Here is a 19,787-nt window from a genome sequence, read left to right on the forward strand (position 1 = left end):
CTTCAATATGCTGACTTTTACTGATGCTTACTAAAATTAAGACCTAAGAATGCTTAAGATGCTTTAAAATCAAAGTAACAAATTGTGTGGTGGAGTGTTTAATACCAGTGCAGGTGTGGATTGATGATACTGTAAGCTGGAGTCATTTACTTAGGAAAAGGGAATTGATACATTCTTAACACAGTGTGGTTTCTCATCTTCCCCTGCCAGTGTCAAATGTCTACATTTGGTTTACAGGGACCTTCTCCAAAGGTGGTATTTGTCCCTGGTCTTTGACCTTCACTGTAAGCATCCAAAAAAAATTGCAGATCCTTTTTTCTTAGAAACCATAAGTGGATTACCCTTTTATTTTTTCCTGAGTGCTGCTTGATCAATAAACATAGTAAGGTGCTGGGGTGTGATTAGAACTTATATAGTTTCAGATGGATATTACAGGCAATAAATGCTACAAAGGGAAATGCCTGAGAAGATACTAATGATGATACAGCCTTCATTAGTAGTTTTTGGATGGAGCTGTTATAAATTTTATTCTGGAACAATTAATGTTAAAGTATGCGATTCTCTATTGAATGTATTTCTATGCAAGAACAGGTTTTGATACTTTGTTGTTTTGCAGTACCTGCTACATTGGCAGGATTTCCATTGAATTTTGCAGTAGAAAGTCCTATCTAAGAACTTGAAACAAGTTAAAATTGTTAGCACATGCTGTATTTATACAGTACATCATCAAGTTCCCACAACACTTTTTTTAAACCTTGCTGTATGCTTCAACCTATTTTGCATGGGGACCGCAGTCCCTTTGACTAGAAATGAAGCTGTTAATACTGGCTTGCTTAAAAATAAAAAAGTTGGTTCCTTGCCAATAAATAAGTAGTTTGAGAGTAGGAAAACAAGGTGTTTCAATAGTTACCTACTTTGAGTCTCTACTGAATTGATACTAACTATATTAGCAAAGTAATCAAATACAAAGCTTAGACATAAATATGCCTACATAGATTAAACCTGCATTTTTTTTCTCTGGGACAGGTTGCTGCGGTAGTTTAATTCTTATTATTCATACAGGCTTTGTTTAGGGGGTCTTGTATCTTAGAGCTTTCAACCCCTTTATTTAATTTTTTTGACTTTCTCTAGTTAATTTCAGGGAAATACAGATGAACCTTACTTTAAAAACTAAAATAAACTGTGGGGATTTAAAGATATAAAAGGATTTTCCAGATAATGATAGACTATAATTAACTATTATTATATTATATAGTTAGTGCTGTTAGCATGCTGATAACACAAGAAAGTGGTGTTTGGCTTCCTTCAAGATGTTTCTAAAATACTTCTGTGCTGAGCCTGATTTCAGCACTACCAGTACTTTCACCTGGTTACCACAGCATCATTCCCAGGAAGAACTGGCTTTTTAATGCCAACATTTTATATCTTTTGTTTGTAAAGGACCAAAGACAGTTGTTGCCTTTAAGATTTTTTTTTTTTTATTTTATTTATTTTTAGCCCTGATGCAATTTGTTGAAACCCTAGAATAAACACGATTTTTGCCATCCATGAAATGATTGCTGTTCATTAGCAGGCAAGATGTTGGAATTAGCTACTGTGAAATTCAACATGGAGTTTGTTTGTTAAGTGGACTCTTGTCTAGCAAATGCTGCTATGGAGCCTTTTGAGTTTAGTTGAGTTAGCAGGCCCTGCATTTTTTTGTTGTTGTTTTGTTTTGGGGTTTTTGTTTGTTTGTTTTGGTTTTCTGTTTTGGTTTTTGTTGTGGTTTTTTGTATTTTTTGTTTGGTTTTTTTGTGTGGGTTTTTTTTTTCTTGTTGTTGGGTTTTTTGGGGGTTTGTGGGGGTTTTTTTTGTTTGTTTTTTTTTTTGTTTTTTTTTTTTTAATGTAGAGTATTTCCATATGGTAGATACCAAGCTGTGGGAGATCAAAAGTTGATTTTCCATTTAGTGTATAAATAGCAAGAGTTAAACAAAATTAGATGAATAGCTTGGTTAAGCATATGGCATATGTTCAAATCTGTTATCCCATTCTTGAAATTTCATTCTCTTCTTGTGATCGGAGGACAATAGAATGAATCAGGAAAATGTTCTAAGTACGGGTAATTAATCTATTTGCTACGTGTTTAAATTACATCACAGTTGCTGATTTTACAGCAGTTAATGGGATTGTACTGCGATTTTACTCTTATTTACAATTAATTTAATATTTAGAATTTTTTGTTTGTTTGTTTTCAACACTCTTTAGAACATCCCAGCATTTAGATGGGGTTTCTGTACATCTTCAGGGTCACTAGATATATGATGTAAACTGAGCTGGAAGTGGCATTGGGAAATCCAGTCCTCTCTCCTAATTTCAGTGGGGAATGTCTTCTTAAGAACAAAATCAAACTTAAGACATCAGATTTCCTTGTTCATTACGAGCTTTCTAGTTTAGTGTTTCCTGGTCAAATTGTCACAGCTGTCAGCATGAGCAGCCTCTGGAAGGCCTGTGACAGGCATCTTGCAGTTCTGGGGAGCATTGTAGGAAAATCTGTGTGACCTTGCCTTGTTTCCACATGGTTGATACCACTGGAATGTAGGCACACAACACTGCTGTACTCAGGCTGTTCATTGGGTCATTGAGCACTCCACCTGCTTGGTTTGGGGGTTTGAAGAGCCATAGTGCTGCTCCTTATTCTGTCACTTAAGGCTTGGCCAGACATACAGGTTCTCTTGTTTTTCCTGTTCTACACCTATAAATTGTTTTTCATGTTAGCCCATTGCTGTGCTTGCTATAATATTACTGACCAACATAAAGATCCTGCTGTCTGTATTCTTCAGCGTTTTGACTTTTCTCTTTTCAGAAAGCAGGTGCTAATATTTTTGTCAGCTGCTCTGTAGTATTATCTGGTCTTTGCTGTGTTCTGGGGCTAGAGGGATCTGAGGTGTAGCATGGTAATAGCACCATACTGGGTCTCTGAGAAGTTGTGTGCTGAAGTAATGCTGCTCTTCAAGTTGTTTTCAAATAATGTGCCTGCTGCCTGGGACAAGTCAGGAGAGCACTCGTGTGCTTATGAGTGAGCCCACTGTGTCACAGGATCCACTAAAAGCTTACAAGAAAGAGCAGCATTTTTGGAGATAAGAAAGAATCTTGCCCTGGCACTGGAGCAGAACAGGCAGAAAACTATCTAGATCAGATAACTGTCTTGAAACAGATTGCTTTTTCTCTAATACCATGCTCTTTCTTTAGGCTTGTCATTCATGCTCAAAGTTTTCATCAGAACCATGTCAATCACTGTGTCTCCCTTCTAAAATCAAGGATTAGTGATTTCCCACCCCCTCTTACAGAATGTAGCTACTCTTTGCAGCTTACCGCTCCCTTTAGTTGCTGGAAACAATTTCTGTCTTAAAGTATAGGAAGAATGTATTACAAAAGAAATTGTTGAGCTGGAAACAAATAGATCAGTGGTCTTAATGCATAATGATCTGAGTATATGTTGATTAGCCTTTTTGTACCCATGACTAAATGATAAATCTTCACCGTGTATATACTTTAAACGTTCTGATATTGCATGTGCTTTCCCAACAGTGATAAAACGGAATGATGGAATTCCTGTCAATCCATGAAATTCTTACTTGTGCTTTTTGTGTCATATGGGCTACTTGTATGCTTTACAGTGAATGAAGTTTATTATGGAAATAAAATGATGGTTGAAAATATCACTACTTAGGATACTAGGGAAAAAATATAGGGACAGTTCCTGCATGTATGAAGAGATTGGGATCAAATGAAAATATCTAAGTGATGTACTGCAAATGTACCGTTCTCCTGTATAGTTTTTCTTGCTTGGATCTTAACGGAGTTCTGGGGCTGGGTTCTATCATAGAGTCTACCTCTGGCTGACTTCTTCCCACAGTGCTTTCTCAGTTTAGACAAATGAGTTGAAGCTCTTTTCCATGAGGAGGGGAATGAGCTGTAGCTCCTCTTCATGTGTCCTGAGAATCATAAAATATCCTGAGTTGGAGGCAATCCACAAGGCCCATCGAGTTCAGCTCCTGGCTCTGCACAGGATAGTCCCACAGGTCAGCCTTGAGATGCAAGTGATGCCCAATTCATAAATCTAGAAGCTGAGAATGGTCTCTCTGTCTGTCTTTGGTTCTCTTGCTCATGAGCAACCCTGGGAAAAAAAGGCCCATCAGTACAAGCCTGAAATTAGTCTAGAATACAGATTGAATACTCTTGAACTACATCAGATTCAGATAAGGGCGTAACAGTGTAAACTACTGAGTGACCTTATATACACTGACTTTTTGATCTGTGTTGTGAAGTTACTTGAGATTAAAATATTTCTTTAGTTTGCATGTGTGAGCTCATCTTTGGCTTCATATTCTTCATTAACCGAATACAGTTATTGCACTAAGTAGAATTACAAAGAAATTAGATATTTTGAGTGAGAAACCTGGGAACGGTGTTCTCTCAAAATCAATGTCATGTTTGACATGCGACCAGTGAACTATTGGAATTTTAAGTTTTGTATTAAAAGTTTCTAAATTGTTATAATAAAGTGTAACAATCTCAATAGTTTTTCCTGTGATGACTGTGTGTAATAAGATCTTGTTATAAACTAAGGTGGAAGAGGTTGCCTAGGGAAGCTGTGGATGTACCATCCCTGAAGGTGCTCAAGGTCAGGTTGGATGCAGCTCTGAGCAACTTGGTCTAATTGAAGGTGTTGCTGCCCGTGGCAGGAGGGTTGGAACTAGATAATCTTCAGTGTCCTCTTGCAACCTTAACCATTTGAGGATGATTCTGTGAAGGTGGAAGCATTAGCAATACCAACTGACAAGTTCTAATGACTTTGAGAACGATGCCTCCCTTTTTGCATCTAGTCTTGCCTTTAGTTCATGATGCCTTAAGACTAAACAATTTAGGACTGAGCAGTGAACTGTAAGTCTAAATATGAGAGCAGGAAGTTTCTGAAATCAGTCATTCTTATTATCAGATGCATTAGAATTATGTAAGCTGTCATCCAGAACTCTTTGGAAGACAACGTGTAAAGAAAATAGTTGGCAGGAAAATCAAATAAATTTTTGCTTTACTTACATAAAAGCCAATCTTCTAAAATACTCTGAACCTCAAAGATTAGAGATCCACAAGTAGGTAAAAATGGATTTGCTCCATGTATATTGCTGTTTGAATTTACTTAATGGCTTCTCTGTGTTCACAGAGTCACAGGGTGATTGAGGATGGAAAGGACCTCTGCAGGTCATGGGTCCTGCTCCTGTCTACTCAGGCATAGACACCTAAACCACATTGCCCAGAACCATGTCCAGGCAGCTTTTGAGTATCTCCAAGGATGAAGACTTTACAACCTGTCTGGGCAGCTTCTGCCAGTGCTCAGTCGCCTTTGCAGTGGAAAAGCATTTTCTGATTTTTCAGTTTGCGCCCATTGCCTCTGGTCCTGGCACTGGGCACCACTGAGAAGAGCTTGCTTTTGTTCCCTTCGCACCCCATTCAAGTGTTTATGTACATTGATAAGCTTGCCCCGAGCCTTCTCTGGACTCAACTGTCCCAGATCTCTCTCCCTTCTCTAATCAGCCCTGTAATCGTCTTCTTGACCCTTTTCTGGACTCTGCAGCTTGTCCATACATCTTGTGTACTGGGAAGGCCAGACCTGGACGCAGCACTCCCGGTGAGGCCTCACCACTGCTGATGAAAGGGGCAGGATCACCTCCCTCTACCTGCTGGCAGCCCTCCTGCCAATGCAGCCCAGAATAACCAGTAACCTTTGCTGCAAGGGCACATTGCTGGATGATGCTGGTCTTCATGTCCAACAGGTTCTGTGCAAAGCTGCTTTCCAGCTGCTCATTCTGGGTTTGTACCTGACCTGAGTGGTGCCTGGGGCTGTTCTTCCCCAGATGCACTTGCTCCTGTTGAACTTGATGAGGTACCTGTCAGCCCATTTCTCCAGCCTGTTGAGGTCTTTCTGGCACAGCTGTCTGATGTATCTGTCACTGCTTCCTGTTTTGTGTCATTTGCAGACTTGTTAATGGTCTGTTGTGTCCCACATTGTTAATGAAGATACTGAACAGAATGGGACCTGGTGTTGATCCCTGATGTACACTGCTAGATACTGACCTCCAGCTGGGTTTCATGGCCTCAATCACCACCTTCTGGGCCTGGCCATCTAGCCAGTTTTCAGTCCACAGCACAATCTTGTCAGCCAGTCCATCCTTCACCAGCTTCTCTGTGGGGATTGTGTAAGGGCCAGCGTCCACAGACACTACCCATTTGCTCTCTCATCCCAGTGAAGCCAGTTGTTTCATTGTAGAAGGGTCCTGGGGTACTCAGGCATGACTTTCTCTTTGTGAATCTGGGCTCACCTTTCCTGGGCACCTTCAGATTTGTTCATCACCTTCCCAGGGGTTCAGAGATTATCAGAGCCTTGAAATTTCATGAATGGACAATTAACTGTCATTGTGGGCAGTGGGCAGACAGAGCAAGTGCATCCACAAAAGCAGAATTATTGCAGAAGTGAAACTTTCGGAATTAAATCACGTAAATCTCCTTTTCATAGAGTCTGGGATGTAACTGAGTCTTAGGTAAAGAAAAATCCTCTCTTTTGTTTGGAAACCTGCTGTGTCAAGGTTGCAAACTCAGTAGAAACACGGTAATGAAATGCAGTTGAGTATGTTTGTTACACGTTTGGCTGATGTGTCTTTGGAGCACAATGGGTACTACTAAGGAAAGGCAGGTAATAGTTCCTATGCTTGTGCACAGGGTCTGCTCTACTTTAAGCCCGATTATAGTTGCATGTTTCCTCTGATGCAGGAGTTTGTATGTAATTTACAAGTATATACGCACGTTTATTTTTAAAAAGATGCATAAAATATTGTAGCTTAAAAAAGGATAAGATTATATTTTACACAGTCACGCCCCCATGTATATATTTATAAACTTACTTATGTCTTGCCCATCTCTAAAAGGGAAAAATCACTATATTAGTCTTTCTCAGTCTTTGTGCTTCTTCTAAAGGAAGAAACTAAGTCTCTGTTACCTTTGCATCAGATGAAGCTATGCTAAGAAGGCTGTCATACCCTTCTATTATCATTTCTGATGCTGTATGTATACTTCAGTCACATGCTAGTTGTAGAGCCATAATGCTGTACACTGCTTACACATTCTTTCCAAGCATCCATACTCTGCCCACATCACATACCCCTTTGGAGGTGTAGCCATTAGTTTTCATGTCCTTTAAGGTTAGCTAAAACTTTAAAAAAAAAAGTCTTCCAATGCTAATAAAACCTCTGAAGCACTTGGACTATTTTTAAAAAGTTATTTTTAATAGTGTAGAAAATGAGAACTATTTCTTGTATCCTCTTCTGACAGATACAGCATGTGTCACTTGGATTCTGTGTTCATATTTCTTATATAGCCAGCCTTGGGTGAACATGATGGAAGGACAGGCAGCAATCTAGGATGACAGGAATTCAGGAAGACAGTGAAAACTGAAGGGTTGGGTTTCTGACAGGCATCTTCTGAATCTTGCTGAAGTAATGTAAGATGTTACTGCCTCTGAAAGAGATGGTAACCAACTCTTGCCAACTGTTACTCTGCTCTAAGTGGATGCTACCATTTTCCTAGCAGGGTAGCAGAGCACTAGTCATAGAATCACAGAACAGCCCAGCTTGGAAGGGGCCTCAAAAGATGATCTGGTCCAGCCTTTCCTGGGAAAGGGGACCTAGATTGAGACTATCTCATGCTCTGTCCAACTGTATCTTGAAAACCTCCAGCAATGGGGGCTGTACCATATCCCTTGATGAGATTGTTCCAATGATCCATGGTTGTCAAACAAGCTGTAGCTGCAGTGACTTCATAGTATGCACTTGCACCTTCAGTGGTGACTCAAGTGCTATGCTGGAGTGGGAGAGAGAGACAGCAAGAATTCCCTTGTGCTGCTCTGATGGTGGCAGGAGGCTGGGTCAGACAGCTGTGGGCAGTGTTACCTAAAACTACTGACACTCAGGTGCTGGGAGGGCTGGTGTCAGCGCCCTCAGAACTCTTCTCCTAAAGTTTTCTCATTTTAGGCAACAAAACCACAGCCTGTGAGTTACAGTAGTTTAAAAAAAAAAATTCCACCCTTCTGTGGTTTAATTTTATGTGCAGTTTCATTGAATTTTTTAGTAACAATATAGTATGTAGGGGAACAGACTCACCATTGAACATCACCTTGGTTTTGCAGCCAAGAAAGTTTATTATACTTGCTTCCAGATAGGTATTTTTTTTTCCTTAAAGATCATAGAATTATAGAATAGTTTGGGTTGGAAGGGATCTTTAAAGGTCTTCTAGTCCAGACCCCCTGCAATGAGCAGGGATATCTGTGACTGAATCGTCCAATTTTATGTTGAATGGTTCCAGGGATAGGACATCTACTGTTTCTATGGGCAATCTGTGCCAGTGTTTCACCACTTTCATCATAAAAAAATTACTTTAATCTGACGTTAAGATACAAAGATTTTTATTATTTTTGCAACTATTGCGGAAATTGCTTTGATGAAAGAAAAACAGGTTGCTGAAAACTTGTATTCACTCATTTTGCCAACATATTTAAAACTGTAGAAGGTTTTGTCAGGAATTTTTGGCATCCTTGTTTAAATGAGTTGCTGAAAGTGTAGTATTGTTTCTGCGTAGTAAAACTGGTGTATACCTTCACTTGGGATTGTTTTGCAATCTGGTATTTCTAAGTGGCAGCCATTGTCCTTGCCCCTGTAGTGTAGTGTCTGAGTTTCTTGCTGCTTTTTATTACACAGTCAGTTGCTTATTACTGATTCTCTTTAAATAAGATTAAAGTCTTGCATTTGAGGTTTTTTTTAAAGGTATTAGGGGTGACTTAGTGATGGATAGTGGTAATTCTCTGTTTGGAAAAATACAGGAAATCATCTGAGTATTTTGAGTGAGTGTGTGTGTCTTATGTGTGTTCTGAGTATCTTGTTTGAGAGAATGTGTGTGTATATGTGTTATACATAAAATTTATCAGTATAGACTTGGTTTAGGAAGATCCTGGAACAACTGTGTCAAATAAGACCCAATTGAGTTCTGTGTTTTAAAGTTAACAGGTTGTTTTAGTAGTGCAGTTAATAGCAGGTCATTAGTTTTCAAGAACGGTGCCAACTATAATGTTGGGAGAATAAAACCTATATGAAAATCACTGTTGATTTTTTGCTTTTTGTCACTTGAATATTTTATATTTGCTGACATATTAAGAGCTTTAAATTCTCTTTCTTTTGTGTAGGTATGTATATATATGTATATATATTCATACATGTAAATTTAGGCAAATATTAACAATGTTTTATTTCTCATTTGTCTTGCTGACTTTTTTTTTTAACTGTGTGATGCTGTAGTACAACTGTTTTGAAGCAAAACCCCTTACCAACTGCATAGTGGGTGCTGTAGGTGGAATAGTGACATTTTCAGTAGTTTAAGTGAACTGTATTTGAACTTACCAAAAAATAAAACTCCTCTATTGTAAATCACTTGATAGAGACAGGATTGTTGTTGAAAGAAATTGGCAAAACTGATAGGTGGGTTAATTCCTTAATCTCTTGATAAGCTATCACTTTAGCAAAAGTTGATTTATTACTACATCAAGACATCCAGGAGCATGGCTTTATCATCAGTTCTATTACTTTATCTATTGAATTATGGAACGATGAAGTTGAAATCTTTGTGAGTTCCTAGCACTTGTTTCTGTGAATTAATATGTGATTTTTCAGTATAGGAAAGCAGAACATAAGCGTGTATTCAAACTGAGCATATGTTGGAATACTTTCCCTTTCTAGGTCTTGGTTATTTGTTTATTACAATTTTTTTTTCTTTTTTTTTTCTCCTTTGAATGATGTTAATCCACTGAATTCTCACAAGAGCTGACATTTTCCTTTCCAAATGGGTGCTATTCAAAACAAGGTGCAGAGAAGTAAAGAAAAAAGGCTAGCTGAGACCTCCACAAGCCGAGAACTCCTAGCATGCTTTCTTTACTGTTCTCTCTTGTCCATATGGTAGGATAGAAAATGTGTTTAATGTCTGGCAATTAAGGAAGTCAAATGGAAAAAAAAATAAATCTAAAGGTACTTGTTACTTACTTAGTGTTTGCTAAACAAAGCCACAAAGCTGTCATTCATCATTTTAAGATTAATTGCAAGTTGATGCAGTAATAATTTTGCTTCTACACACAGCTTTAAATCGCTGGTATAATTAAAACAGGGCCGAATTTGGACAACAGATTTATATTAGTAGCCTATTAAAATTAATTAATCATAAGAATTCAATGTATGTTGAGTCTATTATCTACTTTTTTTTCCTATCTAAAAAAATGCTACCATATAATTCATACCATAAATTTTAGTCTTATCAGGAATAACCTTTTGTTTCTTGAAGAAAATCTGTGTTTCTGCTGTGCTGCTGATGCTCGATAACTTTGGAGAAGAAAACATTGGGAAAGATGCCAGTTCTACAGAGAAATTACTTTTATTATGTAGCAAGGAAAGTGGGGAACAAAACATGTCACAAGGCAATTGGAGAAGTTTTGTTATAAAAAAATAAAGCTCAACACAAAGTAACCCTGGAGCACTGCCCATGTACTACCATTTTTGGCTTGTAGTTGTCAAACTGATGTAAGCTGTGTTCATGTTGTTTGAGAACAGACCTGTTTATAATGAGCATGGAATCTACAATTGGACATAAAAATTGAAATCGGGAAAAGAAAATAGTTTTACCCAATTTCTGCCCTTCCCACTTAACATTTTTGCCGTGTCTTGACTGTACCACATGGAATATTCCAGTTGCAAAGATATAATCAATAGCTTTTTGCAGTACTAATGTGAAAACAAATACTTGGAAATCTTAGTCCTTTTTTTTCCTTTAAGGACCACTACACCAGGAGAGACTAAACTTCTGGCTTCTGAAGTCTACGATATCCTTCAGTCTTCCAACATGTCAGACATGGACAATGTGAATGAGATGAATTACCGTCGGCGGAAAGCACAGTTTTTCCTCGGCAGCACAAATAAACGTGCCAAGACAGTGGTTTTGCATATAGATGGCCTTGATGATTCGGTAAGGAAACCTTCAGAGTTTCTGTAAATAAGGCATGCTGTACTGAGATTTATTTTAACCCCAGAAACCCAGTCAGGCTCCTTGTGTGACATCATCAATTGGCAGCAATTTCTGTGAATTGTATTTTGAAGCATGAGATATGTATGAAATCTAGCATAAATTGAGCTTACTCAGAACACCTAAAGAAGGTGTTTTAAGGCAGTTTTCTTGATGAAAAGAAAAGAGACAATAGACTAAACAAGGTGCCTTCAACATTTTTCAGTTAAGGATCTCTTGTGGTTGTATAAGTGTGCTTATCTAAAAAAGTTTCCTTTTAGTTATGAGAGATTTCAGACACTAGGGTTTTTTTTATTACTATTCTTAATTTAGAAAGGCTGTATTTGCTTTGAATTGGTTTTGCTGCATCTTTTCATTGTCTGTGAGATCTTTTCTACTGTGGTGACCAGAATGGCATTTGAATTAATGAGGTCTCACCGAGTCTTTATGTAATGTCAGAATAACTTCTACAGATTTATCTACCATACCCCTGTAGATAACACCCCAGGGCCATGTTTGCCTTTTTACGGCTGCCAAACAGCGTGTAGGCTGTTTAAGCACGTTATCCACAAGTGCCCTCCGGACTCTGTATCTTTCAGTTTTGTACCCATTTTAAATGATCAAACCTGATCCTTTGCTTTGTTGCTTTACGTTCTGCCAAGTAAGCATGTCCACGGGCCCAGTTTACCAACAGCATACCCACTGTTCTGTTTTCATAAGACCATAGTTAATTCCTTTAGAAATAACATGCTGCTCTAGCTCACTTTATACAAATATTTTTTACAGTTTTGGCCTTCCAGCATTTGCTCTAACTAGAAAGGCAGTGCTTTGTCAACACCATTGGCTTTTCTACTCTGTGAAATTTTTTAAATTCAGTCCCATAGGTTGTTGTTTTTAAGCTTGTAGTTGATTTGTTTGTTCACAGGTATCTCCAAGCAAGAAATGTCATCCACTTCTACTTTGTGAGTTTAGATATTTTGCCTGTAGTCCAATTCTATCTTAAAAGCATGTCTTTGTTTTCTTCATCAAATGGAACATAGCAATATTTGTGGAGTTTTCTCTCTGCAATGCTGAGGTAAAGGTATTGTGAAAAAGTATAGAGTATTTAGATATTCATCTCTAGAGAGCAAAACTGCAGGTAGATCATACCAGCATATTTTCTTAGCTTGTTGTTAAAGGAAAATCTGGCTGTGCAGAGGCTGAGATGGCTGGTGTACATAGCTCTGCATTTCATCAGATGATTAAAGAAATGTTAAGAGGTGCTCACCAGAAATGAAACATCCCTGTAATGCTGTTTTAAATGTTATGGTAAGTTGGGACTGGGAGGGTGATAAAGCTTGTGAGCAACAAAAGCCATTTAGTTTCATTCGATAGTTTATTCCTGACTTAAGTAGCAGAGAATGTTAAGTTGCATGTATTTGAAAAGGCATAGTGAGTAAACACAGAGCTTTAGACATGGTGTTCTTAGTCATTGACATTTGTAAACGGAAGCTGCTGTTAGGAATGGTTGCAGATCCTACAAATGCTTGTGGATTTCGAAACCTCAAATAGTAGATATTGATCATTTTAGGCAGAGAGGGGAAAGGTCGTTTGTTGTTTAATGTGGTGTCAGGTGTTTTAATTTAAGATCTAATAATCAAATTTGGTGATAAAGATAAAAAGGTAGGAGTTTGTGGCATGCCCCTCAGTCTGTTTTCTACTCTATACATTTTAGTAGTATTTGTGAGGGGCATGGTAATCAGGGTTTGGTGTGTAAGGAGATAACCTAAATTTTGCCTGTGCCCATGTGTCAGGACTACCATGCAGAAAGATGTTTAGCTGTGTATTGCTGGGGTTTGTGGCTGCCTGCCAGTCAAATGTCTTTTGCAAAGTATACCTGTGCAGCAAAGCTGGTGGCTGCCAAGCTGCCAGCTTTTTAAGGAGTTTGTGTGAACCTTAATAAGCTTTGTCTTTTAAGGTATGATTCACCAGTTATCTGATCACTGAAAGCCTCATTTCGAATTAAACTGAGGTGCCTGTGATTTACCTGGGATCTGAAGAGTAAAAAGCTGAATTCTGTCATAGAATTGCTACACACGCGTGTATGAATTAATTTTTTTTAGGCTAAGAAGCTATGAAAGTGTTGCTTCCTGTGTTCAGAAGTAGGTTTCAACTTTCACTTGTGTAAGGCAGCCTAAAGGTAGCCTATCTAACAAAATGTTTTTGTTTTTGACAATGCAAAAATGTTAGCTATTTCAATACATAAACTTACATAAATGAATTGTTTCAATATATATGATAAACTGCTAAAAAACCCCCCCCAAACTGCTTCAGTTCATTCTTCCAGAGATTAAAATAATTTAATTTGCTTGTTGTGCATACAGTGAATACTGACTAGTGATTATGTGGTAACTAATGCAAATATACTTTGAAATAACTAATTATTTTAAACCTTGCAGGAAAAGTTAAGTATATCATTATTTCAAACCTGTGTAAAGGCTGTCAGTTTATTTCTGATATAGTCCATCTTTTTTTATCCCCTTTGTGCTAGCAGTCTCTTCAAGTAGACTTTAATTATTTTGGTGCAACCGTCTTGTGCAAGTATTAGAGAGGAAAAAAAACCTAGAACATTCTAAGGTAATGTAGCAGATGCAACTAGTACGGGTCAATGTAATGTTACAGCACAGTAGGTGATGTCACTTGCTTTAACATAACACTCTGGGTTATCAACCAAATATTTTCCCTTTAAAATAAGAATTAAATGTATGCTGTGCCATGATGTCTGTGAGCTGCCACAGATGAAGCAGCAGAACAATACAACAGCTGCTTTGATGCATTCAGTCAGTATGGAGCCAAGGTGTCTGATAAATAGCAACTTAAACACTAACTGCTCATCAATGAGCACTTCAGTCAATCAGAACTTAACCAGAGGGGACTGTTTAGCTGATCACATGGAGAAAAACATTCTCTGCTTTTCAGCACTTTTCTCTAATTATTTACAGTTGATTCCATCCTTCTTTGACTTCTAAAGTGTAAGCAAATTTTTCTTTTGTGGCAGGAGTCTAATATTTGTGCACTAAAATGTAAGTCTTAGTTTTTCTGTTACTCAACCATGTGCTTTGAGACATACAGGAACACCTTAACAATTAATTGTGAGCATTTTCACATGGTATGTTTTTTAGTTGTGGGGCTTCTATTTGTTTTTCAGTCTCGAAGGAATCTTTGTGAAGAAGCCTTGTTGAAAATTAAAGGTGTTATTAGTTTTACCTTTCAAATGGCTGTTCAAAGGTGCGTGGTCCGAATTCGCTCAGATTTAAAAGCAGAGGTAAGTGCTTTGTAACCTTCCAGATCCTCACATCATTGCATTCTGTTACACTGAGCTCTTGCTTTTTCCCTGTGTGTTTGTAGGCGCTGGCAACAGCAATAGCATCAACCAAAGTTATGAAGGCACAGCAAGTTGTGAAAAGTGAAAGTGGTGAGGAGGTAGGATCTCTATCTTCCTAAATACCAATTGTTACAGCTCAGCTGTATCTTAAATATCAGCACCTCTGTGCCCATAGCATCTGATAGTAGGCCAAATTTTTTAAGCGTGAATGCTACACATCCAGTACAAGGGGAATCAAGGATATCCTATGTCAGGATATGAATCCATAGAACAGTTATACAGAAATTATTGTTCAGAAGAAGGACAAAAGTACTGTAATTATCTCCATAATGATATGAAAAGGGTCACAATTGAACGTGGTGGGTTTTGTTGGTTGGAGTTGCTGATGCGCTTTTGTTTCACAGCTACTCTAAGATGTGGTCTTGCTCCTTTCTCTTCCCTATTAAGCCAAAGCTTTTCTTGTGTATCTTCTAAGCAAAGTAGGTTCCATTTATGTTCTTGCTCTGTAGGGCAATGGGGAGGAGTCTCACAGTGTGCATGCCTGTCACCCTGAACATGTATATATTATAACTTGGATTCATTCTTTTAAGTTACATTTGACATGATTTTAATCTGTTGTGTTTTACCAGATGCTAGTTCCGTTCCAAGATACTCCAGTGGAAGTAGAGCAGAACACAGATCTACCTGAGTATTTGCCAGAAGATGAGAGCCCTACTAAGGAACAGGACAAGGCAGTGTCTCGTGTTGGGTCACACCCAGAAGGTGCAGCAAGCTGGCTCAGCACAGCAGCAAACTTTCTATCAAGATCTTTCTACTGGTGACTTGTATTTGGTATTGAAAGACTGTGTGAATGAACCAACAAGGGGGCCAGTTTTCCATTGGTGTGGTGAACTGCCAAGTGCAATTTGCAATAAATCATCACGGAAATTTTAGATTAAGCAAATGTATGCTGCATTTTACATTTTATTGGACGTTTAGCCTGATAGGACAGGGCTCAAAGGACAGAGGCCTCCAATCAAATTGTTCCTTCATTAGTTTTTCATGTAGATTTTATTGCTTCACTTTTTAAAAATGGGTCCACTGTTATATACCAAATGTTAATGCTATACCTATAGAGCTTTAAGTTAAGTTTGACTTCACATGAAACACATGGTAGAGAGAATCCATTCAACTCGTCTCAGGGCCTCTGTGAAAGAAAATTCTTAATAGCTCCAGTTGTACATTGAATGAAATGCCCTTTTCATTTGTACATCCCTCTGGACTAACCTTGTTTTGTTCAATTTTCTAGATTTTGACTCCAGAGAAAAATACAGTCTGCCTCTTTTTTTTTTCTGCCTTTTGTTTTGCCAGCTGTGTTCACAGCATGAGCACGAGGATCCCCTTTTGCTGTTAAACTAGAATCACTACAGACTTGAAATGTGTAACCCTTTTTATATATATTGATCTTTTTCCCAGCCTGCCCTTAACCATTGGAGTGCTTAAGACAAGAAAAAAAGGGACTGAAAAAACACAAATATGTATACATACATTGTACAGTAAATAAACTAGAACATATTTGTAATGATGGGTGTGACTGACTGATATAAATATATATATACATATATATAACTAATAAATACCACTGACTGCTGTTTAGGCTAGCTGGGAAGACTAGCAGAAAAAGCTGTGGTCTAATGTAGTGATGACCCATTGCGGCTCTGCCTGCAGAGAATAGAGGAATGTAGACTATATTTGATTAAGAAATGGTGTTTACTGTTAGGAAATATTTAATGGCAACTAAAACTTTAAACTTGAACTATAAAGCAGGACAGAATGCCTCTTTTGCCACAGTGCCACACTCGTAAATTCTGACTCTTTATTTTGTTTGTTTTCCTCTAACAATCCCGATATGTAATTACTGTTTCCTCCTAATGTCTTTCATGAGACTCCCATGAAAATACATCAGCTTGGCTTAAAAACAGATGCAAACAATTGGCTTTGCCCTGTAACTTACAGACAGTATAAGTTTAAAGATGTCTTAGTAATTCCTGTGAGCAGAAGTGATAATAAAAGCAAAACTTCTGTAGGTAGAGAATAACATATATCTGAACTGTTAGTAAACACTGTGTGTGAGAGGATTCAGCGCACAGTGCTTGAAAGCTGCAGTACCCCTGCTTTGTTGCACCAGAGAAATACAGCTGAGAACTTTGAAACATGTTATAAATGTCATTATGCAGTGCTTTTTTGTGGTAATGTATTTGCTATAATATGAATCATATTTACCACTTGGAGACTCAGAAAAGAAATTTAATGCATCAAAGCTATTCTCCTGTGCCTATGCACAAGGAATAAATAAAAAAACCCACAGGCTGTCATAGTGCTACAGAAATGCTGAGGATATGATAATGTAAAATAATAATAATAATAATAATGCAGGTCAGAGTTCACCCACCCAGGTTAATTGTCATTCTAAGAAAAAAAAATACAACAAAATCTTGTTGGCAGACTAGATGTCTCATGTTTTTTAATATATCTAGTTTATTTTTGATTCAGGTTTACACGCACAGATTGAAAATACAGGCTTTTCAGGGCATGTATTGCTTTAAATATGTAATGCTCTTCATATTGCTGTCTAGAATGTTACAGTACCAAATGTGTTTGAAAAGTCCTCTGTTCTATAGCCATGAATGCAGAGTTTTGTTTTTCTGCATTAACATCTGTTTGCATTTGCATTACTGCACATCTATTTACTAAAAGACTACACCCTTTGGATATTAATGGTTCAATACCAGTAGGTATTACAGTTCGTTTGTGCATTCGGTCTGTAGGTGTGCTTTTATGACAGTATTGCAGCTCTTGTAGAACAGTTTAAGGCATCTGTAAAAGTTTTTGAAATACATTGTAAAATAATAAAGGATAATATAACTAAACAAAGCATGACTGGTGCCTTTTTACGTGTCTAAAGAAAATCTAGTGCCCTCTTAAACGTTCTGGCATTCTTTTAAGCTACTTGTGGTTTTAGAAGTGTATTCATCTTTAATTTGGCAGAGAGGAATGCAGATATCCAGTCACAGTGAGTCCTTTGCTGTATGTCACAGCAGGGCTTTTGTATATATGTAGGACATGCTTACATTTCAAACAAAGTTTTTTGTAAAAAGTGGGTAAGCAAATTGTTCTTGAGGATATTATCTTAAATTCATTCTTAGGGGGGTTTTTTGGACATTAGTTTGTTTTTTTTTGTTTTAGTAACTGATGCTATGTAGGTCATATTTCATTACAAAAATTAAGAAAAATCAACACTTCTGGAGGAATTTCTTTGATAAAACGGGGGGGGAAGTCATAGCAGAGAGTCATTAATTTTATGTTTGTACTTTTTCAGAGGTCAGATTAATAAGAAAAGCCTTTTGCTCTGACCTAAGGATATGACCAAAAAAAAAATACTGCGAAATTAGAGGCTTCGAAAAAGCTGGACTGGGAGACATGGCACTGGTATTGCTTTGCAATGTTGCAAAGTACTCAGTTGCCAAGGGAAGTCACTGCTTACATCATGGTGGAAGCTCCTGAATTGTCCTAGGGTTATCACTGTGTAGGGCATAATGGAATAATCACTACCATGTTTCCTCATAAGAAGAGTAAATGCTGATGGGATAGGTAGAGGCAAAATTGAGGCTCATAGCTGTGCCTCTGCGAGCAGCTGTCAAAGCACTGTAAGCATTCTGCAGTACAGTGAAATACATTATACTCTGGCTTTCCCACTCCACCTATGGCTTATTCTGTACAAAAATAGCTGATGTGGCTGAGTTTTGCCACAGGCTGTGTAAGCTGGGGAGGCACTGTGTGGGGCTAATTTGGAAGAAAACACTGACTACCTAGGCAGCTGTAAACTGGCAGGTGCGAAGTACTCCTGTAACTGCCTGCAATGTAAAATAAAATGTGGGTGCACCTTTTTTGCCTCTGACAACGTTTGAACTGTCAACTGGCAGAGTTTAAAAACACACCTAATAAAAATTAGCAGCACCACTCGTTCCCATATTCCTTTGGCAGAAGGCTGGATCGCATAGTATTTCCTGTTTCTTTGTCTGTACCTAATTATTCTGAGTTCCTAAAACGTTAACAACCCCTGTCTGTTAAAATTAAGGGTTGAAAACAGATAAGAGATGAGAATAATGTCTCAGCCCATCTCTGATGCTGATTGTAATTCTTCAGGAAAAGTTGAAAGCGCATGATTTGGCAAAAGGGAGTGAGTGGAGGGGTCACTGGAGACTTCTTCAATGAGGTACAGCATCTAATTAGCCCCAGGGGTGACTGCGTGTTGAGATTCCTGCTCTAAAGCTTAGTATTGAGCTATTAGAAAAAGAAATCGTCCTATTTGTAGTTTACAAAGGGCAGGCAATGGTCTTTGTTTAGCCTGCATTGCAGGTTTTGAATAGGGTTGGAAAAAGCTGATGTAAATTTGCAGTCCTTTGCATGTATATAGATAACACATGGAGAGCAAGGTAAGATATCACATGTGCCACATCAGGATTACATTCTTTTAAAGTTTCTTCAAGTTACTGTTCATTTGTGTCCATGTTCCACTATGCAAGTGACTGCAAGAGTTAGAGTTTCCTCTGTGGAATAAATTAAGATGCCTTAAAGCAGTTAAAGTCTCAAGATACAAACACATCTCAGAGGAGATGCACATTGTTAACAGATTTTTGTGCCAGTTGTCATGGTAGAAGTTGTTTGTTATGTTAGGATCTGAAGGCTGCTATCTGGATCGAGTTCCCAGCAGCCCTCTCTCTTCGTGGCTACCAAGATACAGAACGTGGTAGCTAAATAATTTCTGCAGTGTTTAATTAAAGACTTGCCCAGTGGCTGCAGTTCAGGATGATCAGCCAGTGCTGCTTGTGCTACTCTGACGATTGTTTCTAAGGAGCTGAATGAGATCACAAGCGAAATCCAACTTCTTGTGTCAAAAGCACTTCTGTGCCAGCAGTGCATGGCAATATGTCTGACTGGCATAGCAAAGGTCTTTTAAGTAGCAGTTACAGAAATCTGAATACCACAAACCCCCCAGGAGTGGTGTTTTCATTTCCTATCAGAGCACCGAGTTAAGCTGGGGGTACTGTTTGAGGTAATACTTTGCTGTTTCAAACCTCTTCTCTTTGAGGTCCTTCAGGGTGGTGGCACGCCAACCTACCGGTGCAGAGAATTGCTGTGTCAGCTTCTCTGTGGGAACTGCCCCTCTGGATGTTTGCTGGTGAAAGAGGAGGGTGAGATCCTTTGTGAGTCCATGGCGAGCTAGCAGGGAGGAGCTAGCACACTGTTCACACCT

The 19,787-nt window shown here is 38.2% G+C and overlaps 1 protein-coding gene across 2 annotated transcripts in view; it reads left to right on the forward strand.

The window, feature by feature from the left end:
- Positions 1–16,052, forward strand: part of ARMC1 (armadillo repeat containing 1) — a 32,442-nt gene extending 16,390 nt beyond the window's left edge. For both annotated transcript variants that reach the window (XM_066180588.1, XM_066180594.1), the window contains exons 4-7: positions 10,902–11,091; positions 14,315–14,431; positions 14,515–14,589; positions 15,121–16,052. In XM_066180588.1, the coding sequence (XP_066036685.1) occupies positions 10,902–11,091; positions 14,315–14,431; positions 14,515–14,589; positions 15,121–15,312 (574 nt within the window). In that variant the 3' untranslated portion in view covers positions 15,313–16,052. The remainder of the gene's footprint in view (positions 1–10,901; positions 11,092–14,314; positions 14,432–14,514; positions 14,590–15,120) is intronic.
- The last annotated feature ends 3,735 nt before the right edge of the window (positions 16,053–19,787 follow it).

Source organism: Chamaea fasciata, unplaced genomic scaffold, assembly GCF_029207755.1.
Source record: "Chamaea fasciata isolate MVZ Bird 193981 ecotype frontalis unplaced genomic scaffold, bChaFas1.0.hap1 SCAF_1, whole genome shotgun sequence".
Taxonomy (NCBI): domain Eukaryota; kingdom Metazoa; phylum Chordata; class Aves; order Passeriformes; family Sylviidae; genus Chamaea; species Chamaea fasciata.